The 24,086-nt window shown below is 42.5% G+C and overlaps 1 protein-coding gene across 1 annotated transcript in view; it reads right to left on the minus strand.

The window, feature by feature from the left end:
- Nucleotides 1-11,062: 11,062 nt before the first annotated feature.
- LOC119411526 (phosphatidylinositol 4,5-bisphosphate 3-kinase catalytic subunit beta isoform) overlaps nucleotides 11,063-24,086 on the minus strand; it is a 28,536-nt gene continuing 15,512 nt past the window's right edge. The window contains exons 8-12 of the mRNA XM_037678478.1: nucleotides 21,288-21,455; nucleotides 21,078-21,201; nucleotides 20,849-20,994; nucleotides 16,051-16,183; nucleotides 11,063-11,345 (exon numbers count right to left, since the gene is read on the minus strand). Coding sequence (XP_037534406.1) covers nucleotides 11,208-11,345; nucleotides 16,051-16,183; nucleotides 20,849-20,994; nucleotides 21,078-21,201; nucleotides 21,288-21,455 — 709 coding nt within the window. The 3' untranslated portion in view covers nucleotides 11,063-11,207. The remainder of the gene's footprint in view (nucleotides 11,346-16,050; nucleotides 16,184-20,848; nucleotides 20,995-21,077; nucleotides 21,202-21,287; nucleotides 21,456-24,086) is intronic.

A 24,086-nucleotide genomic window follows, 5' to 3' on the forward strand; every position in this document is an offset into this window, starting at 1 on the left:
AAGGGTGCTTCAAACATTCAGAAGTTATAAATTCCTGCAGCAGATCAGTTTTTGTGCTGCATGTTTAAAGAAGGACACATCACAGCAGACAGTGGCAAACGGTGAGAAGTTTTTTTTAAGCTAAGGCAGCTGTTGTAAGAGCATTCACTTATATCAGCCAATCAATGTGCATTTATGTTTGGAACAATCGTATCATCTCACCTCAGTTAAAAGTCCACTGAGCTAAGTGCTTAGTCTAAAGCAGGAGCTAACTTATATTAAAACACAGTTATAAGGACCACTAACAGCCATAGTGCTGCCTGTGTATAAACTAACACAGAATTACCTCAGATTACAAAAAGTACAGACACTTGTTGTCCAAAAACAGATTTAGCTCCATATTCAGCATTCTCTATAACTGCAATAAATATTTTATAGCTGTCAAACTCCCGTTGATACCTGAGCTGCAGATATCCACAAGGACATACGTCATCTGAAATCATTCAAATGAGAAAAATACTCACAGATTATTGATCATTTTCATTTCACTCATTTCATGTTAAACTGGAATTCCAGATTGTAGATAATCAATTGATCTTTTTAAACATAATTACATTAATCCACTTTCTGCCTGAACTTACATTTTAACTGGTTATAATAGAAATACCAGATATCCATAGTGGTAGTTTTATCTGTAAAAATGTTTCCTTTCTTTCTTTCTTTCTTCTTGTGAGAGGAGTGTGAGAGGAAGAGCAGAGGAGCAGAAAGTGAGAGTGTCTATTCATTCGTTTTTTCTGTCCTTTTTCTACTTTTTTCACTTGGTGTTTATGTTTTTGTTAATTATTTATTTGTGGGGTTTGGTGTTTTATTAGTTTAAAAAAGTTTGTTTGACAGGGTGTGGCCGTCAGGTGCACCTGGCTGGCCGGCGTCTAGACGCCATGGTGGTGGAGAGCACTGGGAGCTTCTCCACGCTGACGCGGAAAAACGGCATCAAGGTGAGTGCTGGTTCTCCGTGCAGCGTGGAGGAAGTTTGTTTAGCGGTGGGGGAGGTGGTTGGACATGGGTCCATCAGGTCCGCAGCCCGCATGAACGGGGCTGTGGTCATCTTTGTTGATAGGGTGGAGAAGGCTCAACAACTGGTCGAGGCTGGCATCTCAGTGGGAGACTGGTTCCTACAGGTGTCACCACTGGCGCTGCCAGCCACCAACATCACTCTCTCCAACGTCCCCCCGTTTATCAGCGACGAGTTTTTGATTAAGGAGTTGTCCAGACACGGGAAGGTGGTGTCCCCGATTAAAAAAGTGTTGACGGGGTGTAAATCACCACTTCTCAAACATGTCGTCTCCCACAGGAGAACATTGTTCATGATTTTGAACAAGCGGGGGGAAGAGTTTAACGTTCGTTTCCATGTTAAACTGGACGATTTTGAATATCTTTTATTTGCCACTTCCTCCAATATGAAATGTTTTGGATGTGGCCAGGAGGGGCACGTAATAAAAATGTGCCCAAACAGAGCCGGACCGGCCCCTCCCGCTGCTGGGGGAACCCCCCCGGCTGCGGCGGGTCCCCCTCCCGCAGCTGTTGCGGGAGAGTCCGCGACCCCAGCTGACGTGGAACAAGTTAGTGTTGAGGTGACAGCTGTGGACGGTGAAGCAACAAAAAGTATGTGTGTGGGAAAAGGTGGAAGCACGGAGGTGTGTGGTGGTGGGGAGAATGGTGGTGGTGGGGAGAATGGTGGTGGTGTGGATCGTGAGGAGGAGGCTCGAGGGGAGGTGGGGGAGAGAAACGGAGAGCGAGGAGTGCAGGAGGGTGATGAGGAGTTGGTGTGTGGTGATCGGGAAGGGAAAGGAGAGGTGGAGGTGGATGAGGAAACAAAAGGTGCAGGAAAGAAAAGTGAGGAGTCAGGAACTGGTGTGGAGGGAGAAGCAGGGGCGGTTGTAGAGGAGATGGAGCTGGGGGCCCCAACCCAGGTGAAGAAACTAGGGAAAAGGAAAAATATTGAAGTTGCTGCACGGGCCAGCAAGCAAGCCAGCAAAATGTGTGCAGAGATGAAGGAGGGAGCAGAGAGCAGTGACAGTGAGGGCTGGTGCTCTGACTTCAGTGAAGCCTCTGTCTCACAGGCTGACTGCACTGAACCCCGGTACCCTGTAGAATCCTTCCTGTCCTTCCTCAAGCAAACCAAAGGGCTGAGAGGAGTTAAAGTTGAAAGTTATTTTCCTAACCTGAAAACATTTTATTTATCAGCCAGACATCACATTAGACACAAAAAAGAGTCCGGTCTTACAGATCAAGAAACATTCAGATTAAAGAAAATAATGAGCAAAGTCAGAAAACAATTCTGAACAAATGATGAACAGCAGCATTTTAATATTTCTTATAGTCTTTTTGTACACGCTTTTAAACCTCTCACTCACCATGGATGCTTTTAAAATAGCATCATTAAACCTGAACGGGGCCAGAGAGGCTGTGAAGCGCGCACTGGTTTACCAAACCATAAAGTATAAAAAAATTGATGTTTTATTTTTACAAGAGACTCACAGTGATCCATCCAATGAGACAGAGTGGCGCAGGGAGTGGGAAGGGGAGGCCTTTTTTAGCCACGGCACCTCCCAGAGTGCAGGAGTGGGACTCCTCTTCTCTAAAGCTTTTACTCCCAGCCACATAGAGGAGGTGCAACACATTGTTCAGGGAAGGTGTCTTTTAGTCAAAGCCGGGTTTGAACATTTTAATGTAATTTTTATTAATATTTATGCTCCCACTGCCAATGCAGAGAAACAACGTTTTTTAGACAAAATTGGGGAAAGGTTGGGAGATTGTGGGTTTGAAGATTGTGTTTTTATAGGAGGGGATTTTAAAACATTTTACCTAGGAGCGCCTACTGGCATTTTAACTCCGTTTTAACTTATGACCGTAGTTTTAAAGATATTTTGAGTTATTTTATGAAGGTTTTTAGACAGAGGACGGGTGATTTTACTTGTCTGCAACAGTGGTGGGACCACGGGAAAGTACAAATAAAACAGCTGTGTCAACAGCACACGCTCAATGTTACTCGCAACATCACAAGATCTATCAAAGCTCTGGAGACTGATATAGTGGAACTAGAGCACCTCAGTGAAACCACAGGAAATCGAGAGCACATTGAAGCCCTCAAATCTAAAAGGTTAGTTTTAACAAACCTGCTGGACGCAAAAGTCCAGGGTGCGTTGGTCAGGTCCCGGATGCAGAACATCACAGAGATGGATGCACCTTCCAGCTTCTTCTTCAGCCTGGAGAGGAAGCACGGGCAGAGAAAACTCATCCACTCTCTGTTGTCGGACACCGGGCAGCAGCTGAGCGAGCTGAGCCAGATCAGGAGGAGGGCTGTGGAGTTTTACTCCTCGTTATTCAAAAGCGAATACGAGAGGAACGACGAGCTGTTCAGGGAGTTCTGCAGCGGGACTACCCCAGGTCTCTGAGGAGACTAACGTCGACCTGGAGTGCCCCCTTGGGCTTCAGGAGCTCCATACAGCCCTCCAAAAACATGCAAGGCCAGAAAGCTCCCGGCATCTACGGACTCACTGTAGAGTTTTATAAGGCCTACTGGGACATCCTGGCAGAGGATCTGCTCCATGTCTTCAGTGAAAGCCTGACCACTGGTTTGCTCCCGCTGTCGTGCCGCAGAGCGGTCGTCACCCTCCTGCCCAAAAAAGGGAACCTGCAGGAGATGAAGAATTGGCGCCCGGTGTCCCTTCTCTGCACCGACTACAAAATCCTCTCCAAGGTCCTGGCAACCAGGATGAGAGAAGCAATGGAACAGGTCATCCATCGAGACCAGACTTATTGCATCCCCAGCAGGTCCATGGTAGATAATATCTACCTGATTCGAGATGTTTTGGAAGTCTCCAGTTCATTAGGCCTGAACACAGCGTTGGTCTCACTTGACCAAGAAAAGGCTTTCGACCGCGTTGAGCACAGCTTCCTCTGGGAAACCATGGAAGGGTTCGGGTTCAGCGCTGGTTTTATAGCCAAGATCCAGGTGCTGTACAGTAACATTGAGAGTGTGCTGAAAGTCAACGGTAGCCTGTGCGCTCTTTTTAGGGTGTATAGAGGTGTTCGGCAGGGCTGTGCGCTCTCTGGAATGCTCTATGCGCTCTCCCTGGAACCCCTCCTTAAAAAGATCCGTTCGAGTGTTTGTGGTTTAGTTTTACCTGGTTTTAACAGTAACATAGTTTTATCCGCCTATGCTGATGACGTTGTTGTTTTTATAAAAAACCAACAAGATGCCGACAGGCTAAGTGAGCTCACCGAGAGTTTTTCCACCCTTGCTGCTGCGAGGGTGAACTGGGTAAAGAGCACAGCCTTCGCCGTGGGTGAGTGGCCTGAAGGGCTCCCAGTTCTCCCTCAAAACCTCCCGTGGAAGAGAGACGGGCTTAAATACCTCGGCATCCATCTAGGGGATAAAGCTCAAGTGCAAAAAAACTGGGAAAATGTGGAACAAAAGGTCAGGAGCAAATTACAAAAATGGAAATGGCTACACACTCAAATGTCCTACAGGGGCAGAGTGCTGGTTTTAAACAACCTGGTCGCATCACAACTGTGGCACAAACTTTGTGTTTTAGACCCACCTCCAGGCCTGTTGGTAAAGATCCAGTCTGAGATGGTGGAGTTCTTTTGGAAAGGTCGACATTGGGTGCCGCAGTCTGTGCTGTTTTTACCGAGAGAGGAGGGGGGACAGGGCCTTGTCCACCTGGCCAGCAGAACGGCAACGTTTCGATTACAGTTCCTCCAGAAATACCTGGCGGGACCTCCTGACAATGTGTGGAGGGACGTGGCCAGCTGCATTCTTAAAGACGCGCGAGCGGGTTGGGGCTGGATGCTGCTCTGTTTCTGACCAACGTTAGCCTTTTAAAGTTAAAGGGGTTACCCCAGTTTTACCAGAGTGTTTTTAAACTGTTTTCCTTTTTTAACCCAAACAGATCAAGAACATATAAGTCTCTGCATTGGCTTTTAGAGGAACCGCTAATCTGTGGTGCAAGGCTAGACGTGTCCGATAGCACGGTACCAGGTCTGTCAGGGGTGCTGTGCGTGTCTGGGACGGTGACTCTGAGGCGGCTGGTGGAGACGGCCGGTCCGGACTTCTCCAGCGTCCGGGAGGTGCTTTCGCTGCTTGGAGTCTGGTCTGCCAGGCTGGTGCGGCGCTTCCTGGACCGGGTGAAGGAGAGGATCACAGCAGGGGAGGAGCGTCTCCTGCAGCTGTGGTCCAGGGGAGATCACCTGCCTGACCCAACGGACCCCTTCCCAAACATGAACCTAGATCCCAACTTCGCGGACAGTAGTGGACCTCTGCTGTGCAACACGGACCCACAAATAGACTTGTGCACAACGGGTCCAAAAGTGCTCTATAAGACTTGTGTTAAAGTCCTAAACAAGAGAACTTTGCAAAAGAGAGCTGTCAGTGTGTGGGACGGCAAGCTTGGAGGACAGAAGCCCCAGTGGAGGACGCTTTACAAACCTCCCATAAAAAAACGGACTGGTGATCTCCAATGGAGGATCCTTCACGGTGCCATCGCAACGAACTCTTTCCTTTCGATCATCAGTCCTGAGGTTTTAAACGAGTGTCCGTTTTGCAGTTTGTCCGAGAGTGTTTTTCACGTTTTTATGGATTGTGTACGACTGACTGCTCTTTTTAACTTAATGACGAGGATTTTTAGCTTTTTTGATACCGTTTTTACCAAATTTGTTTTTATTAATTGTGTATATTACAACAAAACCACTAAATGTAAATCCAGAATTTTAAACTTTTTAATTGCTGAAGCCAAAATGGCAATCTATTTATCTCGCAGAGACAAACTGCAGGCTGGACCTCAACTTGACGCCGTGTCTCTGTGGAAGTGCAACATCAAGGCCAGACTGGCGTTGGAGTTTTGCTTCCACAGAGACACCGGAGACTTGAACAAGTTTGTGGAACTGTGGGGTTTTAAAAAGGTTTTATGTACAGTTTCTGACAAAGGAGAACTAAAATACAACAACCTCCTTATGTGAACACTGTTAAAAAATACAAAATCTTAACATGATCATGTTTTTAACACTGTTTTAATAACTTATTGTGCAAATAAAGTTTTGTAAAAATCAAAAATCTTTCTTTCTTTCTTTCGTTCTTTCTTTCGTTCTTTCGTTCTTTCGTCCGTCCGTCCGTCCGTCCATCCGTCCGTCCATCCTCCTTACCAGCTTCTTCCTTTTCAGGTCGTGGGGGTCACTGGTGCCCATGTCCAGCAGTCACTGTGCGAGAGGTGGGGGACACCCTGGACAGATCGCAAGTCCATCACAGATGTTTTATTCATTTAATTGCTGTCATTATTATTATTATTATTAATTATTAATTAATTAATTATCCATCCATTATCTTTACCTACTTTTTCTCTTTTCGGGTCTTTATTAATTAATTAATTTAGTCCAAAACTACTTTGGAGATTATCTGAAACTGTTCCTAATTGGTCATTTTGGATACATAAAATAAAGTTATGACTAGTAACAGTGGGATTATAGATATCTGAAATGAACGTGTCTCATTTAAATCTGCTAGATTTCCTGTTTGTGAAGCACTTTGTTCAACCTTGTTGTTCTTAAACGTGTAAGTACAGTTCACTCTGAGATTCTGTATGTGACAGAAGTTAAAGAGATCCCTCACTTCCAGTTTTGAAGAGAACATTTTGAACTAAAATATGACCAAGGCAAACTGCTTGTTGTTATACAGGTATATGTTATACACTAATGGGTAAACATTTATTAGAAGTTTAGATTATTATAACGTTAGTGGCTGTGGCTGCATTGGCTTCCTTCACTTGTTCCTCTCATAGGTTGCTCATGTTCTTCTATCCCAGATTGTTTAGCAGCTACAAGTGTGACACTATGCCAAGCTTAGTCATCACAACTTGTGGAGATCACACTCTTGCCAGACGATACGATGGATGCACCACCTCGTATCATTTTAGTTCAAGACGCTCCACAGAATGGCTCACAGCAGAGGTGCTTGAGTTCTGATTGCTCCAAGTTCAAGAGGTGTGTGTCCTCAGAGACCCTCGAGATGCTCAGCAGTGCTCTCCAGGGTATGCAAGCACCACGTCTGTCAGCTCCACCTTCTAATAAGCTCTTTAAATATCACTGAATCAGAGACCTGCTGAGCGTTCATTCATTTTTCTCTTCCCAGGAGGCCTCCGCTGCTCCTCAACACTGTTCCTCATTCATCTCTGTGGTTATTGGAGTGGGTGGATGGGTTTTAAAACAGGAGGAATTTATGAATCATTGTCCCAGTTTATTTTTGTAAAAATAAAAAAATAAAATCTCACACGATTTGTTTGCATCAGCAGCACACTGGAGGATCTTACAGGTGGGTGGACTCCACTAAACAAGAGTGAGTCATGGTGTAGGTGTTTGGATTTTTATCTTTTTTCACTTCTGAAAACCAGAGATGATCGTCAGACAGAACCAGAAACTTTTCACCACTGTAATATAATTTACTTTGGGTCAATTGGAACTTGCTACCTTCTTGTTCCTGAAAACAATGCATTTATGGAAACAAATTCCTGGAGACATTTGACACTTAATTTCTGGATCTGCTTTGTTCTGTTGGGGGCTGTGGGGGCTGGAGAGTATCCCAGCAGACCACATGGGTGAGGATTACCCAACAGTCACTAGTGCTAACCAGCACGCCCCTCTGCAGCTTGAAACAAACACATTTTCTTTAATAAATCTAAATTTAATTAATTCCTGTAATATTTTAAACTCGACCTTTATGCACTTCACCTACTGGCCGGACAGTTATGTTGCTGGAATTCATCATGGAGATGAGAATGAGAAGTGGATGCTGAAGGCATAGCAACACATCATAATTTAAAATATCTTCTACCATATATTCAGGTCACAGAAGCAACAGGTCCAGAAAAACAGAAATCCAACTCCGACTGGGTGACCCAGACCAGAAATCACTCCAGTGAGTTGAGTCTGTTCCAGGGCCTCCTACCAGTGGGACATGCCCACAAAACCTCCAAAGAGTGGTGTCCAGGAGGCATCCCTATGACGTCACCTCAATCACCTCAACGGGAGGAGCAGCAGCTCTACTCCGAGCGCCCCCACCCCTTACGAAGGAAGCTCATTAGGGATGCTTGTATCTCTTTCTTGGGTCATAAGTCAAAGCTCATGACCACAGGTGGAACGTAGACAGACTAGTAAGTTAAGAATCTTACTAAGTTGTCCAGTCCTCTGGGCGGATAAAAAGAGTGGATCAACCGGTTTGTTGTTGACATTCAGAACTAGCTGTTCTCATGATAAAGGACGACTGTCAGTCTAACAGATAGTTAGCACACTGATGGCTGTTTACTATTCACAGGGGGCTGAGTGATACTAGCAATCACAGCATTGTAAGAGGGGGACAGTTGAACCCGGAGGCCTCCACCCGTTTAATGATGGACGGTTTCTCTTCACAAAGATGGCCTCCTTTACTCCTCTCTCAAACCATCGTTCCTCTCCATCAAGGATGTGAACGTCTTAATCCCTGAGTGACCTCTGGCCTGGAGAGGTTTGTAGACCGCTCTTTCATAATGAGGCAGTTTTATTGGTTTGTGAGGTTTTCACTTGATCAGAATAATTTGGACAGTTAAGTCTCACGAGATCTTGCTGCAGCCTTCATTGTGAGTATAAATTCATATAATTGATTAGTGTTACAGTTTAATAGCATTAAAAGAAAACAAGACTTTTCAGCAGCCAGTTTAAGCACTAAGTAAGGAAAATCAAACTTGTAAGACAGGTTAAATATAGTATGTGTGCCTTTTTGGAAACGTGTACATTTTCGTACTTTCAAATAACTTTTTTCCATCAACATCCTAATAAAGAAGAGCATATCTCATTTAACTGGTTTTCTGTTTTTGTTTGTTTTTTTTCTTTTGACTGCTGCTTAAGAGAAAAACCTGTTGTGAAGATATTTCTGGTCAGACACCACAACTTCTTAAATCAGAGCTAAAACCAACGGTGTTGGCCTGAATAGGTGCTCAGACCACATCCAGAGCTGAACCAAGAAATACACCATGGGCAGAACTACAGCACTGTGGAAAATAACTTTAATAAAACTCCTATGACAACAAACATCAGAAAAAACAATAAAAGCCTGTACAGCTGACAATATTCAGTGTCTGAGACTTCTGAAGGCTAGTGGTGAGAAACTCAGGCGCATGACACAAACCAGCAGACAGCACGATCGTTGACGAGCTCCGGCCCGGGTCCAAAATGTTCTACAATACAACGAGGGTCAGAAATGTGATATTGCACAAAAAATATCTAAAATCAGATGCAAATGCTAGGAGAGCATCTTATGTTGAAACGAGAAGAAGCTTTGCATTGCAATGTGACAAGCCCCGCCCACACGGATCACAGACCACACCCACATCTGCTTGTATAAAAACAAATATACACAATATTTGGACATTCAGTTAAAAAAACTGTTCATTTTGAGCACAATCTGAACAATAAAATAACTAAACATTAGTTGGTTTTTGGTCTTAAAGGCATCAGCTGCAGTGAGATTTCATTATAAGATAAGAATTATTATTTATTACAATCGTAGCTAAAAGTGTGGCTCTTTAAAAGTTGGTAGACGGGGCAGTCAGAGTAATGATTTCATTTCAGAATATTAAACCGCTTGAAATACAAAAGAAAAAAGTTTATATAATAAAAGTATTTGTGAAATATTCCTAAAAACATTCCAGTGTTCAAAGATCCAGCTGAAGTGGAACAGTGGACCAAATGGCTCAGAGCATCTTTAAGAACCGTTCTCTACACAAGTTCTCTGGAACAGTAGTCTGGCACATCCATGTCTGCTGTGTAATTCTTAAACCAAAAACCATAAAATTAATATTAATAAAACAAACTTAAACAATACAATCTTTGTGTATCTAACAAGGCTGAGTCAGGTCCTTTGGACGGGTTCTTTGTTGAAACGTTTCATCAGGCTGAAGAAGTCCTCTGGATAAAAGATGAAACATTTCAACAAGAAGAACCCGTCCAGAGGATGTGACTCCACCTGGTTAGATTCATCTACCTGGACGATTGAGCTCGAATCAGGACAATCTTTGTGCAGTTTTAAAGCACACTTTAAGACGGCGGGAGAAAGTTGCACTTCCTGTGATGATGGTGTTCATTATTTTAAGACAAGAGGGTCAAATTTCAGCAATTGGAGCTCCACTGCTTCTTTTTCCCCATCGCTGCCCTGCTTGATGTGTTTTCCATTGAAGCAAAGTTTTGAGTCCACCTGATAAAACTTCATCAATTGTTCCTCTAACGGCTGCTCCAGCCCTCACCATCTTCTCTGAAGGTTTAGTGTGGGTAAAGTGGTCCTCTCCAGTTCTCTTCCTCTGGCTGAAGGGCCCTGCATACTCCATCCTAAGCCGAACAGTCGACTCTCGGTCACCTGGTTGCAGGGCATTCATTTTCACACACAGTCCATGAGACACAGACACAGAGCTCCTGGGAAACCCCTCCTGCTGCAGTATACCTCACCACATGGGTTGCTTCCCGCCAGCGTCTCCACTCCGTCCCTGCGTCCACCGTTTGGCCACAAATCAATCATGAAGAAAGCACCAAGAGACAGACTCCTCCATACACGTCTGCACGATCTCCATCTAGGAGTTTTGGGCCATTTGACTAATTTAGTGGGTTTGAAGAGTCGAACAGCTGAATGTTCGAGCGCATTTCCACATTGACGAATACAGCCACAAACTTCTGACCAATGGTGCGTAGGCCTGGAGAAGGTTGGAAAAGGTTCGGCCCAGGTCTTGAGTCGAGAAGAGGAAAATCGTGTGGATTTTCGTCACACATCTACGTCAATGAGAGCCGATTGCAGCGCTTCGGGGAGAGTATGCAGGACCCTTCAGTGCCCCACCAGCTGCTGTGCCTGTGCAAAACTTGCAAACATCACCTACAGTGATTCCACAGAAATGTGTCAGACCATGAGTCTCGATGTCGGTGTGGCACCGTGCCATGGTGACACAGGTTGAGGAGGGGCACAGCTAAACAGTCTCAAACTGTTTCAGAGTGTTTATTCCTCAAATACAGCACATGGGGGGTGAATCTGTCTGCACGCCAGACTTCAGCTAAACTCCCTTCTTTAAGTTAGGGTCTCCATGGCACATCTGGCCCCCTATCTCTTGCTCCCCTCACGGCATCTCTTGGTCCCCGGCCTTTAAGGGCTTGTACTGGTTCTAGGAGCGGTTGTCTTTGGCCACATTGTGGGCCATCCAGTTCACCTTGGTCGTCCAGCTCTCTCTTAAGGCTTCGTCAAACTTCTGGCGGAATTGCTTCAGGGCCTCGTCATCTGTCTTCCCTAGAGCCAGAGAGTCCTGACGGGGGAGAGAGAGGAGGATAAAACAAATTCAGAACAAAAACACCACAATATACAGTCGGTATAAGAGTCTTACACCCCTGTTGAAGTGACGGTGACGTCATTCTGTTGTAATACATATGAATGCATTGTTGGGAAGACAACATTACCGTATTTTTTGGGTCGTGGTTTTTTGCACAATTTGCATGCCATGCGACTTATACACCGAAGTGACTTGTTTATGGATTTTTCCCATATTTATAAAACAATTTTTGGCTGAGATATGACCGTTTTCATTCATTCTGACTGAAAATATTGAACACTACCATTATCAGCCACTAGATGGCACTCGAGTTGTATGGCATGTCGTTGTGTCATGTAATAGGTAAAAGTGGCTATTAATGACACAATTGGCTTTCCATATGGGGGCCGAGATGGTGTAGAGGCAGGGCAGCCGGCTTGGGACCCGAAAGTCCCAGGTTCGATCCCCAGTCACTGCACATCACGTGGCGTCTCTGGGCAGCACGTCTCATCCCCAAAATGTCCCCCGGGCGCTTTCAATAGCTGCCCACTGCACCACCTGGTGGTGGATGGGTTAAATGCAAAGACTAATTTCGCCATTGTATGGAAACATACAGTGCTGACATTGTGATGACATTATTATTATTATTATTATAAACTGCCACATTTGTTCACCTTGCCTGGTGTAATCGTCAAATCAGCTTCATTTCACTGCGCCGCCCCGGCGAAATGCAGCTGATTTGACGATTAAAGTTCATTTATTAAGTAAAAGTTCAACTGAGACACACCTTTACTATAAAGTCGAGCAAACAAATAATTGTTTGTGTTAATCTTGTTAAATTCTTGTTAAAGTCCTCCCGTGTACACTTCCACTTCCGCCATTTGGCAGCCAATTGATTTTTGGCATAACACCAGCTCACATTTCCAGGTTGTCAGCGGTGACACATAATAGATGTGAGTTATACGACGAAGCGACGTATTTATGTTTTCCCACTTTATCAGACATATTTGGACTGATGCAACTTGTAGGGCGGGGTGATGTGTACGGCGGAAAATACAGTAATATACTGCAAAATAAGTACACTGCTGAGATGAACACTTGAGATGTTCTCATGAGAAGTAACAGGAAGTGATGTCAAAGGGGAACGCCTGCAGGTGAACAGAGCATCGTCTAACACAGACAGAAGAGAAGAATCTGATTATTTAGATTTTTTTAAATCACTATCAGAGAGATGACGAGCCAGAGTTCAAATATTGTTTTAGCAGACAAAAACCAAGAAGTTCCCCTTTGATGTCACTTCCTGTTTAACTTTGCACCAAGTTCAAAAGAAAAAATGCCAGTAATGTGAGTAAATGGGCAAAATCATGTGTGTTATGCCACATGTCTTACATATTAAGATGCTTTCTTTCACTTTTTGTATTTGTAGGATATACATGTCACAGGAACTTCAAAATAACAGATTTTTGTGATTTAAGCATGAGACACTGTAAAATAATTTCAAAACCGTTTCCACTTTTACTGTGACACATCCTCTAGAGTTCAGTTTTTAAAATAGATGTGGGGAAAATACAAAAACACAATGATCTGTCCACACCCTTCAATTAATACTCCGTTAAAGCTCACACACAAAAACAATGTTTAGTCCACATTTTGTCCTACTTTAGTCTAAATATAGTTGAAATGTTTTTCATGCCTTTTTAACCTAAACATATTTACTGGGGTTATCTAATAAAAATATTCTAATGTTACATTTATTTCACATCATTTGTCTTCATTCTATTTTTTCTCTCCATATTTCAGATTTATGTTCAGGCATTAACCAGCAGAGTGCTAAGCTGTTTAACATATTTGTAACTTTCAAAAAGCGCCAACGTTATTTATTTATGGCAGTAAAATCTGAAATCAATAAAAAGCAAAGGCTGCCCCACATACGGCCTGCTTGGCAACATTCTGGCCCTTGAGCAAATTTTCTTGATGACCCCTAACATTCAGACTTGGAGTACAAATTGAGTAGCTGAGCACAACAAAAACAGCTTTCAGGATGACGTCAGCGCTGTATTTGTGCAGTTCATTTATAAAACCCCAGCAGTAAAGGCGACGTGCTCTGATGAATGTGGTGCTCTTATTTGTGTTTTAAGGTCAAACTGCAGGGAGTGACAGAAAACTGTTATTATTCTGCCTTCAGCTGCTGCTCTGCTTCAACCTATGGTGCTGCATCATCAACAGACCACAGGCGCTCTGGATTACAGTAATGTCAATATGACGCTCAGACAGCAAAACTGAAAGTGTACGTACATTCAAACGTGCACGCTTTGCATGTTGCTCCAGTTAAAAACAAGCATCCTCAACAGCCATGGCTGCAGAACGTTAACAGAGCCAAATTACGGCTGCAGTCACATTCTGAGCTCCAATGTGTGCTGGCAGCGGCCAGAGAGACCTGCTGACCCATCTCTGCTGCTTCTGCTTCTAAAAGTGCTGCAGCCAGGGCTGGGGGTGCACGGACTCTTACCGTGATCACAACCAGCACCACACTTTTACAGAACACACCAGAAAGAAGCAGAAGAAAGCTCCATATGACAACATGACGAGAGTTAAAACAACCACCACTACCAAGCCTGTCCCTTTACTGCTCAGACTCATCTTTGCATGCTGAATTACACAGAATGCTGTACATACATACATGATGCATGCTAGAATGCTGATCTGGAAAAGCCAATTACCGTATTTTTCAGATTATAAGGCGCAATATCAACGAACGGGTCTGTTTTCATACATAAGACACACTAAGCGAAGCAAGTTCATTTTGACAGATGTTTGAGCGCCGTGCATCATAAAATTGATTCGAGGTCAGTAAGCACAACCAGAATTAACACATAAGGCGCACTGGATTATAAGGCTCACTGTCGATTTTTGAGAAAAGTAAAGGATTTTAAGTAGGGATGCACCGATCCACATTTTTTAAACTTCCGATCCCAATCCCTAAATCTGAATATCGGCCGATACGATCCAGTTCGGATATCATCATCATAACTGATTTTACATGAGGCTGTAATAATCTCCTCTCAAGTACAACTTGTACAAATATATGCATGCATGTCCAAAAAGGCAACGTCAGGTAAGTTTTAATTAATGTTGGATAAGTTTCAAAGTTAGAATTAAATTTCTGCTAACACAAAACATGTTTTTTTTTAAATTCCTAGCTTTAAAGTGGATATTAAAATGATTAATTTAAGTGTTTGTTTAAAGTTATTTAATATTTTTTTAAATAAGGGGCAGATCTAAGAATTTTTTTCTTCTTTCTGCACTCTTTTCATTCAATGTTTTGTTTTTGATAAATTTGTTTATTTTGTCTTTAAATGGATGAATAAATGAATTAAATAAAAAAAAAATTAAATGGCTTTAAACATCTGCCAAGTTCATGGCATAAACCAACACTGATATGTTTTTTAGTATTTTACATCGCTTTATAATGTAGCTGTTTTTGTTTTTTATATAATTTTCTTGTGATTTTCAATTCATGTGTTTTTTATGATTGTCTACTGTTGTACTGATAAATATCTCCTGGAGGGTAAACTATATCTTGGCTGCAAGTATCAAGCTGTGAAATCCTTTGTTTTCTACAACTGATAGTGGTTGGTCATTGATTATGATGAAGTTTAGCAGCTTCTCAGTAAACATTGGAGCTCCGGGGCTTCAGCGATGTCTTCTTGTTCAATCCGCAGCAAGCAGTCTGATTTCAGTCAGCCGCACTCAAGTCTACCCCTCCTCCAAGACGGGCAGATTGGACGGGGCAGATTGGACGCAGCTGGCTGGGGTCGAGTTGCCTGTTTCGAGTTCAGCGAGAGGAGCAGACCACTGAAGCCACGGAGCTCGAATGTCCAACATAAAACTAACTTTACCGCGGTTTAATGTGGCGCTATGGCTCTGCAGACATTGCACGATGCTGTCTTGTTTTGTTTCTAGTGTAAAATACTTCCACACAGCGGACATGTTTAGATGAAAAGTTGGTTAGCCGTTAGCCACAGTGCTGCTAACTCAGTCCTCACGTTGTAGCTGGCTGCAAACTATGAACTGGATTTCCTGAATGTGAGGCGGGTCTTATTACTCTGGGTTCATGAGACACGCCACCGTTCAGGAAATCCATTCCATAGTTTGAAGCCAACGTGCATCATGGATCAGAAATATCAGCAGGTTGGATCGGAAAAAATCTGATACGTAAATTATGCTGGTATTGGAGGCCGATACTGATACTGGATCGGATCGGCCCCATCCCTAATTTTAAGTGTGCCTTATAGTCCGAAAAATATGGTAGTAAAAGTTCTCTATCTAAAGAAGCAGCGGATTGCGTTGAATTTTCACTTTGTCGCAGTTTCCCATCCTGAGCAAGCACAGAGGCAACAGTGGAAAGGAAAAACTCCCTTTTAACAGGAAGAAACCTCCAGCAGAACCAGGCTCAGGATGAGCAGCCATCTGCTTCAACCAGCTGGGTTTGAGAGGAGGAAGGAGAAACAAACAAACACAGAATGACAGGTCCAGGTGTACTGTCTACAGGAGGAAAGACAAAATTTAATAAAATGTCTCCAGATTTCTACTGAAGAGTCTTTTCTGTTTCACCACTTTTTGAGGCAGCAGGGTACTGTTGTTTCTCCACAACAGTCAAATCAACATACAACGACTCGTGCGCATTTCCATGATGTGTTACCTTCAAGTACTGGATGTCTTTGACAGAGGTGAGCTCAGGTAGTCCAGCAGTCAGCATGAGGGCAAACAGAGTGATGAAGAGGTTCCCATTCCTCCTCAGGGTTAGATAAGCCTCCTCGCAGTACTGACGGAAACTACATGAAGAACAGGAAAAACAAGTACACAGGTATTTATTTGGTCAAAGAGGCAACAGCATCTTGACAGTGGAACGGTTACTACAGAAATACAAAAAGAAAAATTATTAGTGTTCAGGGAATGTACAGAACGACCGCAGTATGTTTATTTTATTTTTGTGATTCTGAAATCCAGAAACTAATTTACTGCTCACACAAAAAATAAAAATAAAATGTTCTCTGTCAACAGATTATTATGATTACAGACAGGAAAGATTTGAAACTTGCATAAAAAAAAAAAAAAACCTAGAAAATAAATGAAAATGAAGTTATATTTAATAGACAGTGCATGTTTTTGTTCATGTATCAAAGCGTTCATCTCAGAGGCAGCAGGGTGTAAAAAGCTGCGGTTGTGTGCAGGAGCTGAAGTAGATCAGAGGTTTGGTGATTTACTACAAGTTCTGTTTATCTATGGAAACACGACTGAGCTTTTTACCCACAAGCTGTTCATAACAGACGACAAACATTTCCTGTTTGTCTACAATCAACCACACAGCGTCTCAAAGGATGCTGACCGAAACAAATAAATGATTAATATGAGCACTCTGGCTTTTTCCCTTAACAGCCATGGATTATTTATACTTTTATTCCTGAAGTTCAACAGATAATCAACACCTGCAGATGATAAATGGCCATCAGAACTTTCTTTCACATGCAGATTTGAAATGCAAAAAATAAAAACAAACAAAATACAAAAACTAACTAACTAAATAAATCTGTTTTTCCCCCTCTTCATAACTGGATTCTGGACGTTCTCACAGATAGGTCACAGGTGGAAAAGATGAGGAGAGACAGTCTCTGCTGAGCTCAGTGAGGACCCACAGTGAACCTCGAACTTTTCTCCCCGTACATGTGACTGGGCTTCTAATCAGGACATCATCATGACATTTACATGGTCCAACCATCCTGAGCCTCATCAGCTCAGGGGATGAGTCTTGACACAGGGACAGACTAGTTCATAAGATTACACCCCATAGTGAGGACAATGATCTGTCCCTAATGTTAACAGAACAAAATAACTCATTCTAAATTTCATGAGAAGAGCACCCCCTCATACGCTTCACCATCAGTGAGGAGGAGAGTAGACTGAAAACCATGGGCCTCCATATCTCCAAGAACCTTTGGTGAATAAACCGTGCAAAAACAATGAAAGATCTCAGCAGAGACTAAACCTCAGACTGTTGAAGAAGCCTGAGATCAGCCAGAGGACCCGCTCTCTCCAGTGGTTTCACTGGGATTATCGTATCGCAACATTTCCATGGAAGAGCAAAAATAGCTGCAATGAGTAATCAAATCTGTACAGAGGATCATCTCTTCTGATCCCCCCTTCAGGGACACTTTATACACCTCCATCCACCTGCAGAAGGAAAGCACAGAACATCCTCAACTCTCTTTAAATGGGTGGACACCTGAGACACTGCAGTCTTGTGGGCATCAGCTCTCACTCTGTACCCAACAGCTTAGATCGACTGGTGCAAGCAGGGCCACCTTAACCTGCTGGTAGGCCCCGGGGCTGAGCGCTCCTGTAGCCCCCCCACCCCCCACCTTATCATATGCACTGTATGTTTCTATGAGGAGTACCATTAGTAATGGACACCAACATCTCCAATTCAAAGGATCAAAGGTCTTGAGAAAGTGTATCCCATGACTGATAATAAATGATAAACTAAACAATTAACTTCTGAAACATTTAATTTTTATGTTTTAAACTTGTTTAGTTTTTTTTTAAATAAGTTATAATGAGCCCACATGATTTTTCTATTGTATTGGTGTAAAATATGCAATTACAGCTGATGTTAAGAGCTCACTAAAAGGTTTTAACAAGGTTTTAGAATAACCTCAGCCATCTTACTGCTCTTCTGACTTGTCTAAATGTTTTCCAGTGCATGGGTCTCTACTGTAGACTGCTGGTGGGAAGGTGAACTGCAAGTTCACCACTTCTCTCTACCACAGAGTATGTTCAGCTAAACAGAATCTGGGATAACACAAAGCCACTTTGTTCCTTTTACTAAATTTATTTCAGGCGCAACTTGACCATTCGTCTGGATTCTGAATGTGTGTAGATGATCGCAATGCAAAAACAAACAAACAACAAAAACAACTCATTTCCACAGATGGAAAGTTTTGTTTTATCTTTCATTTAGGTAAATATAGGTTTTGGTTTTATCTAGCTTTACTTAAAAGTCCTGCAGTAAAACATCACTTTTATTGTGTTGTTTTCTTTGACCCAAGACAGAGTTGTTGTTTTAAAAGCCTTCAGGCTGTTCTGCTGCAGTTCAACCATTTTTAAAACTAAGCAACCTCATGCTGTTGAAGCTTTGCTTCATATCTGGGGAGTTTTAATAATGAATGAAAGCTTGGAAATCAACACCGTCCAGATTTTACTGATAATGCTCCCCAGATAGAGAGCAATCCACATCGGGATTTTGCAGTTTACAAAAACAAAAATAACTGATTCTGAGGTCAGTTTCACCAGACTCAAACTGACCGTTCAAAAGTGTGTGCGAGAGTGTGTGTGTGTGCTAATGTTACATTGTCATCTCACTGAATTTGAAGTATTTTCTGTGTTCAATTGTGTGTGTGTGTATATACATATATACGTTAGGAGTTGAACGACTACATAATTTTTAAACTCGACATTAACATAATAAAACTTGAGTAGAACTCGAGTAGTTGATGACGTCATAGGCTCTAAAGATGCAAAAATAAATAAATCAGCAAAAAAACGTAATTTATTATTTACACAAAAAAAAAAAGACCAACAAAATGGAGTGCATATTTTGCTCTTACCATTTATCATACTGCAAATAAGTCACAGGAAAACCAAAACTATTAGTTATTATTATTAAGCTACAAAAGTGAAAGGAACGTGCGGCACGTAAAAAACATAACTAAAAACAGTGGGGCAGACAATGACCCCGCACCACCGCCCGCAGTGGTGCGCATTAGGTTTAGTTTTAGAGATTAATATGTTTATAGATTTTTTTTATAGGTTTAGAGATGAATATTTTTTGCTTTTATTTTGTGAAACAAGGTCAGAGAAGATGGTTCTGGTTCGGTCATTGGACCCGGTGTTACACCATAGTCTGTGGCCTTCAACAGTGCATGCAACACCGCCCCCTACGGTTACAATATACGGTGGTCACAGAATATGGTGTAACACCGGTTTGCAACAGCTCCAAACAGTCAGGAAGTTGATTCATTTTCTGTTTCCTTACGGTAGTTGAACCAGAAGATTCATCTTTAGTGAAATATTTCCAGACTATTGATGCATTTCTACCTGTGTGACAAGACTGGACCTGCTCCGCTCCACCTGTCTGCTTGGAGGAATCCATTTTGTAACCCGCGCCCGGTGCGGATCATGTGACACGTGACGCAATGACGTAACGGCGACGTAATGACGTCACCACGAATACTCGACATGAAATTCAAAAACTCGAGAGAGATCCTAGGAATCCATGAGTAGATTACTCGAGTAGTCTTGTTAAAGTCCTATATATATATATATATATATATATATATATATATATATATATATATATATATATATACACACACATCCTGTGAACCACTGACAGCTTGTTTTGTCTTTTCTCGTTGTATCCTTAGATCATTGTGACGCTCTCACACTTTCTGTATCGGCTCTCTCCATCTTTGTCACTCTGTCTCAACAGTGTCCCATTGACTGAGCACATGAGCAAGGCATTTTCACACGTTTCTAAACCTTAGTTTTGGTTGTCAGGCCATTAAAAAAAGTACATTATTGTTTGATATTACAAACACTTTAATTATTCTGTTTATTTTCTGTTTATGCGTAGTATTTTTTTCGCCAACACTCACGCTGACAACAAGTGGTCACATTTGCGTTCATACATTATACTTTAGGCTGTACTATCGATGGTACTTTGTACTCAAAATAAAACCAGTCAGTCAGTTTGTGATTGAGTGACCAGGTAACTATGCAATGACGTGTAGCTCAGACAACTTTAAAAACACACTGCTTATTTCTGCAAAACTCTGATCTAGGTCCTACATAATCATTTCAATTACATCACCTCAGTCCACTTTGTGTCCACTCTGGCAGCTCCCCCAGTATTTACAATTTAATCTACAGAAGTACACTTTAGAAATGAATAAATGCAGATTTGGAACATCCATCAATCTGTTATCTTTACCCACTTCTTGGTCTGGGTCACAGGTATCGCTGGGGCCTTTATCCAGCAGTCACTGTGTCAGAGGAGGGGGACACCCTGGACAGGTCTCCAGTCCATCACAAGGACACATAGACAAACAACCACTCACACAAGTATCTTTGGTGGTGTTTTTAGACTTATCCATTTGGGACTGTAGCCCCAATCTTTTCTGTGTCAAAGAAGCTCTTGTGCAGGAGTCACTATCTGACTCTGAAACACATCTGTAGCACAACAGGACTTAGATCATGTTCAAGACCTTTAGGTTTATTTGATAATAAAGTTGACCGATTGTTGAGCAGAAGGCAGAATAAATTAATGCTGGTTAAAGCTGGTGTTGATCAAAAACTTCTGACTACCGTTTAAAAAGATTCGGTTCCAGCAGGGTGAGGGTTCAGAGCAGTGAATAAAATAAAATAATTAAAAAATAACAAACCTGCCAAATTTTTCAGTGTTCCCTGTCTTGCCCTGCTGGATGACGTGAATAAAGTCGTGTGTGAGGATGAATGGGACACGCTCCCTTTTGATGCCAAACTTGGACTTGAAGTTTCCCAGGATATGACCAAAGTCTATATGAAAAAGCTGAAAAAAGACAAGCCACTCAGTGAATCGTGAACAGCAGAGGTCAGATGGAGTCTGGAGCAGCAGGGTAACATTGGTCCCACCTGTCCGGTGCTGCGGACCATGATGTTGTCACTGTGGCGATCTCCGATGCCCAGGACGTACGTAGCTACACAGTAGCCTGCGCATGACAGAGTGAACTCCTCGATGGCCCGATCAAGAGCATCACTGTAAGTCCACATAACACACAAGGCACAAATATAAAATAAAATGTCTTCAAAGGTTTGTAAAAGGTTCGTTGACCCCCTTCTTACCCAGAGTTCCTCTCTTTGAGCCAGTTGAGCAAGGCGTCCTTGTTGAATGCTGCAGCGGCTGCAACGTTGCTGCTGGTCAACTGGATGTTTGCAATTGTGTCAGCTGACGAGACCACCTCGATCAGTCCTGCTCGATCCCCTGTTGCTAAGCAACCATACGGTACGATTCTGTAAGAGAAAAGAAAACGAACGCTGAACGACGGCAGCAGTAAATAAACTTGATAATAAAAATATCTAAGGTGTGTGAACGAGAAGCAATTCCTTTTGTTCAGGTGGTGGTTGTGTCGTCATGTAGCCTGCAGCGGTGCTTTGTCTTTTACAGCAGCGGAGACCAGCTTTGTTTGCATCACAAACTGGTTTCAACCGCCCCAGAGACTAGTGGGAAAAATAATCTGTAAAAGCAAAGTTTTTTTCTCTTTGACTCATTTATGGCAGGGTTAGCTTGAAGGTTTGTTAGCATGCAGGGCAGCCTTCCCCTGCTGGGAACAGAAATATAACCAGTCCAGTGATGTGGAACAATTGATTATGAGGCTGTTTATTCCTGCTACTTCAGTGTGTTTGTAACTATTTCACTACATTTAATGCTAAATATAGGTGCAAGCAGCTTGAACTACTGAACTGACCTGACCCCACACAAGTTGCAGAGCTTTAGCCCAGACGTCCCGGACAAACAATTAAAATTCTGTTCAGCTGCCGGCTAATTAATCAGCCTTGGAAAGATACAGATTTTGTGAGTTTGTTTTGATTATTTTGGCTAAAGGTGTTCAGAATCAATATTCATTGATAATCAAGGCTGGCCACAAGGAGGTTCTGGAGGATTCCCGAACAACTGGTCTGTTCCAGGCTGAACCGGCATGTTTTTTTTTTTTTTTTTACGCAGCTATGTCCTTGCGCAACAGGTCTCATGGCCGCAGGTGTCAGTCAAACGTTACATGTGATGCGAGCAGCCCCTCACAATAAAAATTAAAAAAAGAAAAGAAAGGAGAGCAGGTATCAAACATGCTAAAAAGAAAGGAGAAAGATGAGTGGAGCAGAAAAACCAAGGACAAAGAAAAAGAAAAAGTTAGTGCAAGATGCAACCAAATGCGCTAAAATAGTAGACTTTTTTTTTTGGGGGGGGGGAGAAAGTGAGCGTGACTAAAGTCATCCAGGACAGTGATAACAGGACCGAGCAGCATGGAGACAGCAGGTTACCTACATGGACCTATCATCATCCCAGAGTTGACATTTAGTGTGTTTGAGTTTCTGGATGTGTTCAACACAGAACATTAATGGACGCCTGTTTTACACCATACGTGCATAAATCCTTAATCTGCTTTATCAAAGAAAATTAAAATCAATCCATACTGACATGTTTCTTTGTTGCAAAAGAAAACATGTTTCAGGAAAAAGTCCGTTTTCCTCTGTTTCTACACTCATATAGAGATTTTGACCAGTTCAAGAAAAAATACCTGCAGTGAGTAATTCATTTACTCTGTATGTGTGTCTGTAGTGCTTTTATTATGTTGTATTTGTGTTAGAAACCTGTGAATTATTTGCAAAAGTGCTCTAAAATGTATCATTGTTGCTGTTATTGTTATTACTAGCTGAAAAGGCGTGTCATTTGAGGAGTTGATGCAGAGAGACAGGATGACAGTCGTAGGAGGAGGAAGGGACAGATGAGGACGGAGAGGAGAAGAAGGTGAAGATGGAAGTGGAGGAGGAGAGAGGCCCTGATGACTTTAGACAATGATACAGACAGATGTGCAGAGTCCAGTGTTCTGCTCAGAGCTTGTTAATGATGTAAGTTCTGACAGGTTCCCTTTGTTTGGGGCAGAGGTTATGATGTCGGAGGTCTGTATACCTTCAGAGGTGTTTTATGTTCCTTAATATTTACTTTGATGTTTACAATTTGAAAAAAATGTGTTTTTATGCTGAAAATAAAGTATTTGTGTTAAAATTATGGTTCCACGTGCATCCGTTGTGCGATCAGATGAAAGGCCTCTCCACAGCAAGCTCCCACACTGTATATCTATCCCAGCCTGTCCCTGATTACAGGCTCTACATGGGCGAGTTACTCTTTATATTAAAGTGTGTTCTGATTGTTTTAGATCTTGTTGGACCCAGTGTGGTCCATCTATGAAGTTCTGTCTCCCTCAGAGTACAACAGTCTCAGCAGTGTTGTGCCTCAACACCTAATTAAACGCAGAGCACTGTGGAATTTCATGGGTTAAACCTCCTGTCTTTGATCTGGCAGAGTTAGGTAATGAAACTCTACAGACGTGCGCCTCAAATGGCTCTGAAACAAGTTAACATGATGTAGTTCAGATGTGTGCACAGATTGTGCGTTTTACAAAAACATCAGCAGACCTGTTCATCACATCTGACTGACCCCCGTGCGACATGGCTGCCTAAATTGCATACCATATTTTTTGCTGTATAAGCCACACCTTTTTGCATAAATCAGCCAGTCCTGCGACTTATACAATGAAACGACTAATATATTTTTTCCTCATATTTATAATCCAATTTTTGGCTGAGATCTGACGATTTCATTCATTCTGACATGGAAAATATCAAATACTACCATTTTCAGCCACTAGAGGGCCATCGAGAAATATGGCAAGTCAAGTGTCTCATTAATAGGTAAAAGTGGCTATTAATGAACCACTTTGCTTGCCATACAAACCACCTTCATCTCGCTCTGGAACTCCTGGAGCAAACATCAGATCAGCTGCATTTCATCACACTGCCCAGGTGAAATGCATCTGATTTGACCATTACAGTGCATTTATTAAGGAAAAGTTAAACTGAGACACA

The sequence above is a fragment of the Nematolebias whitei genome, chromosome 6 (assembly GCF_014905685.2).
Source record: "Nematolebias whitei isolate Nwh7 chromosome 6, NemWhi1, whole genome shotgun sequence".
Taxonomy (NCBI): Eukaryota; Metazoa; Chordata; class Actinopteri; order Cyprinodontiformes; family Rivulidae; genus Nematolebias; species Nematolebias whitei.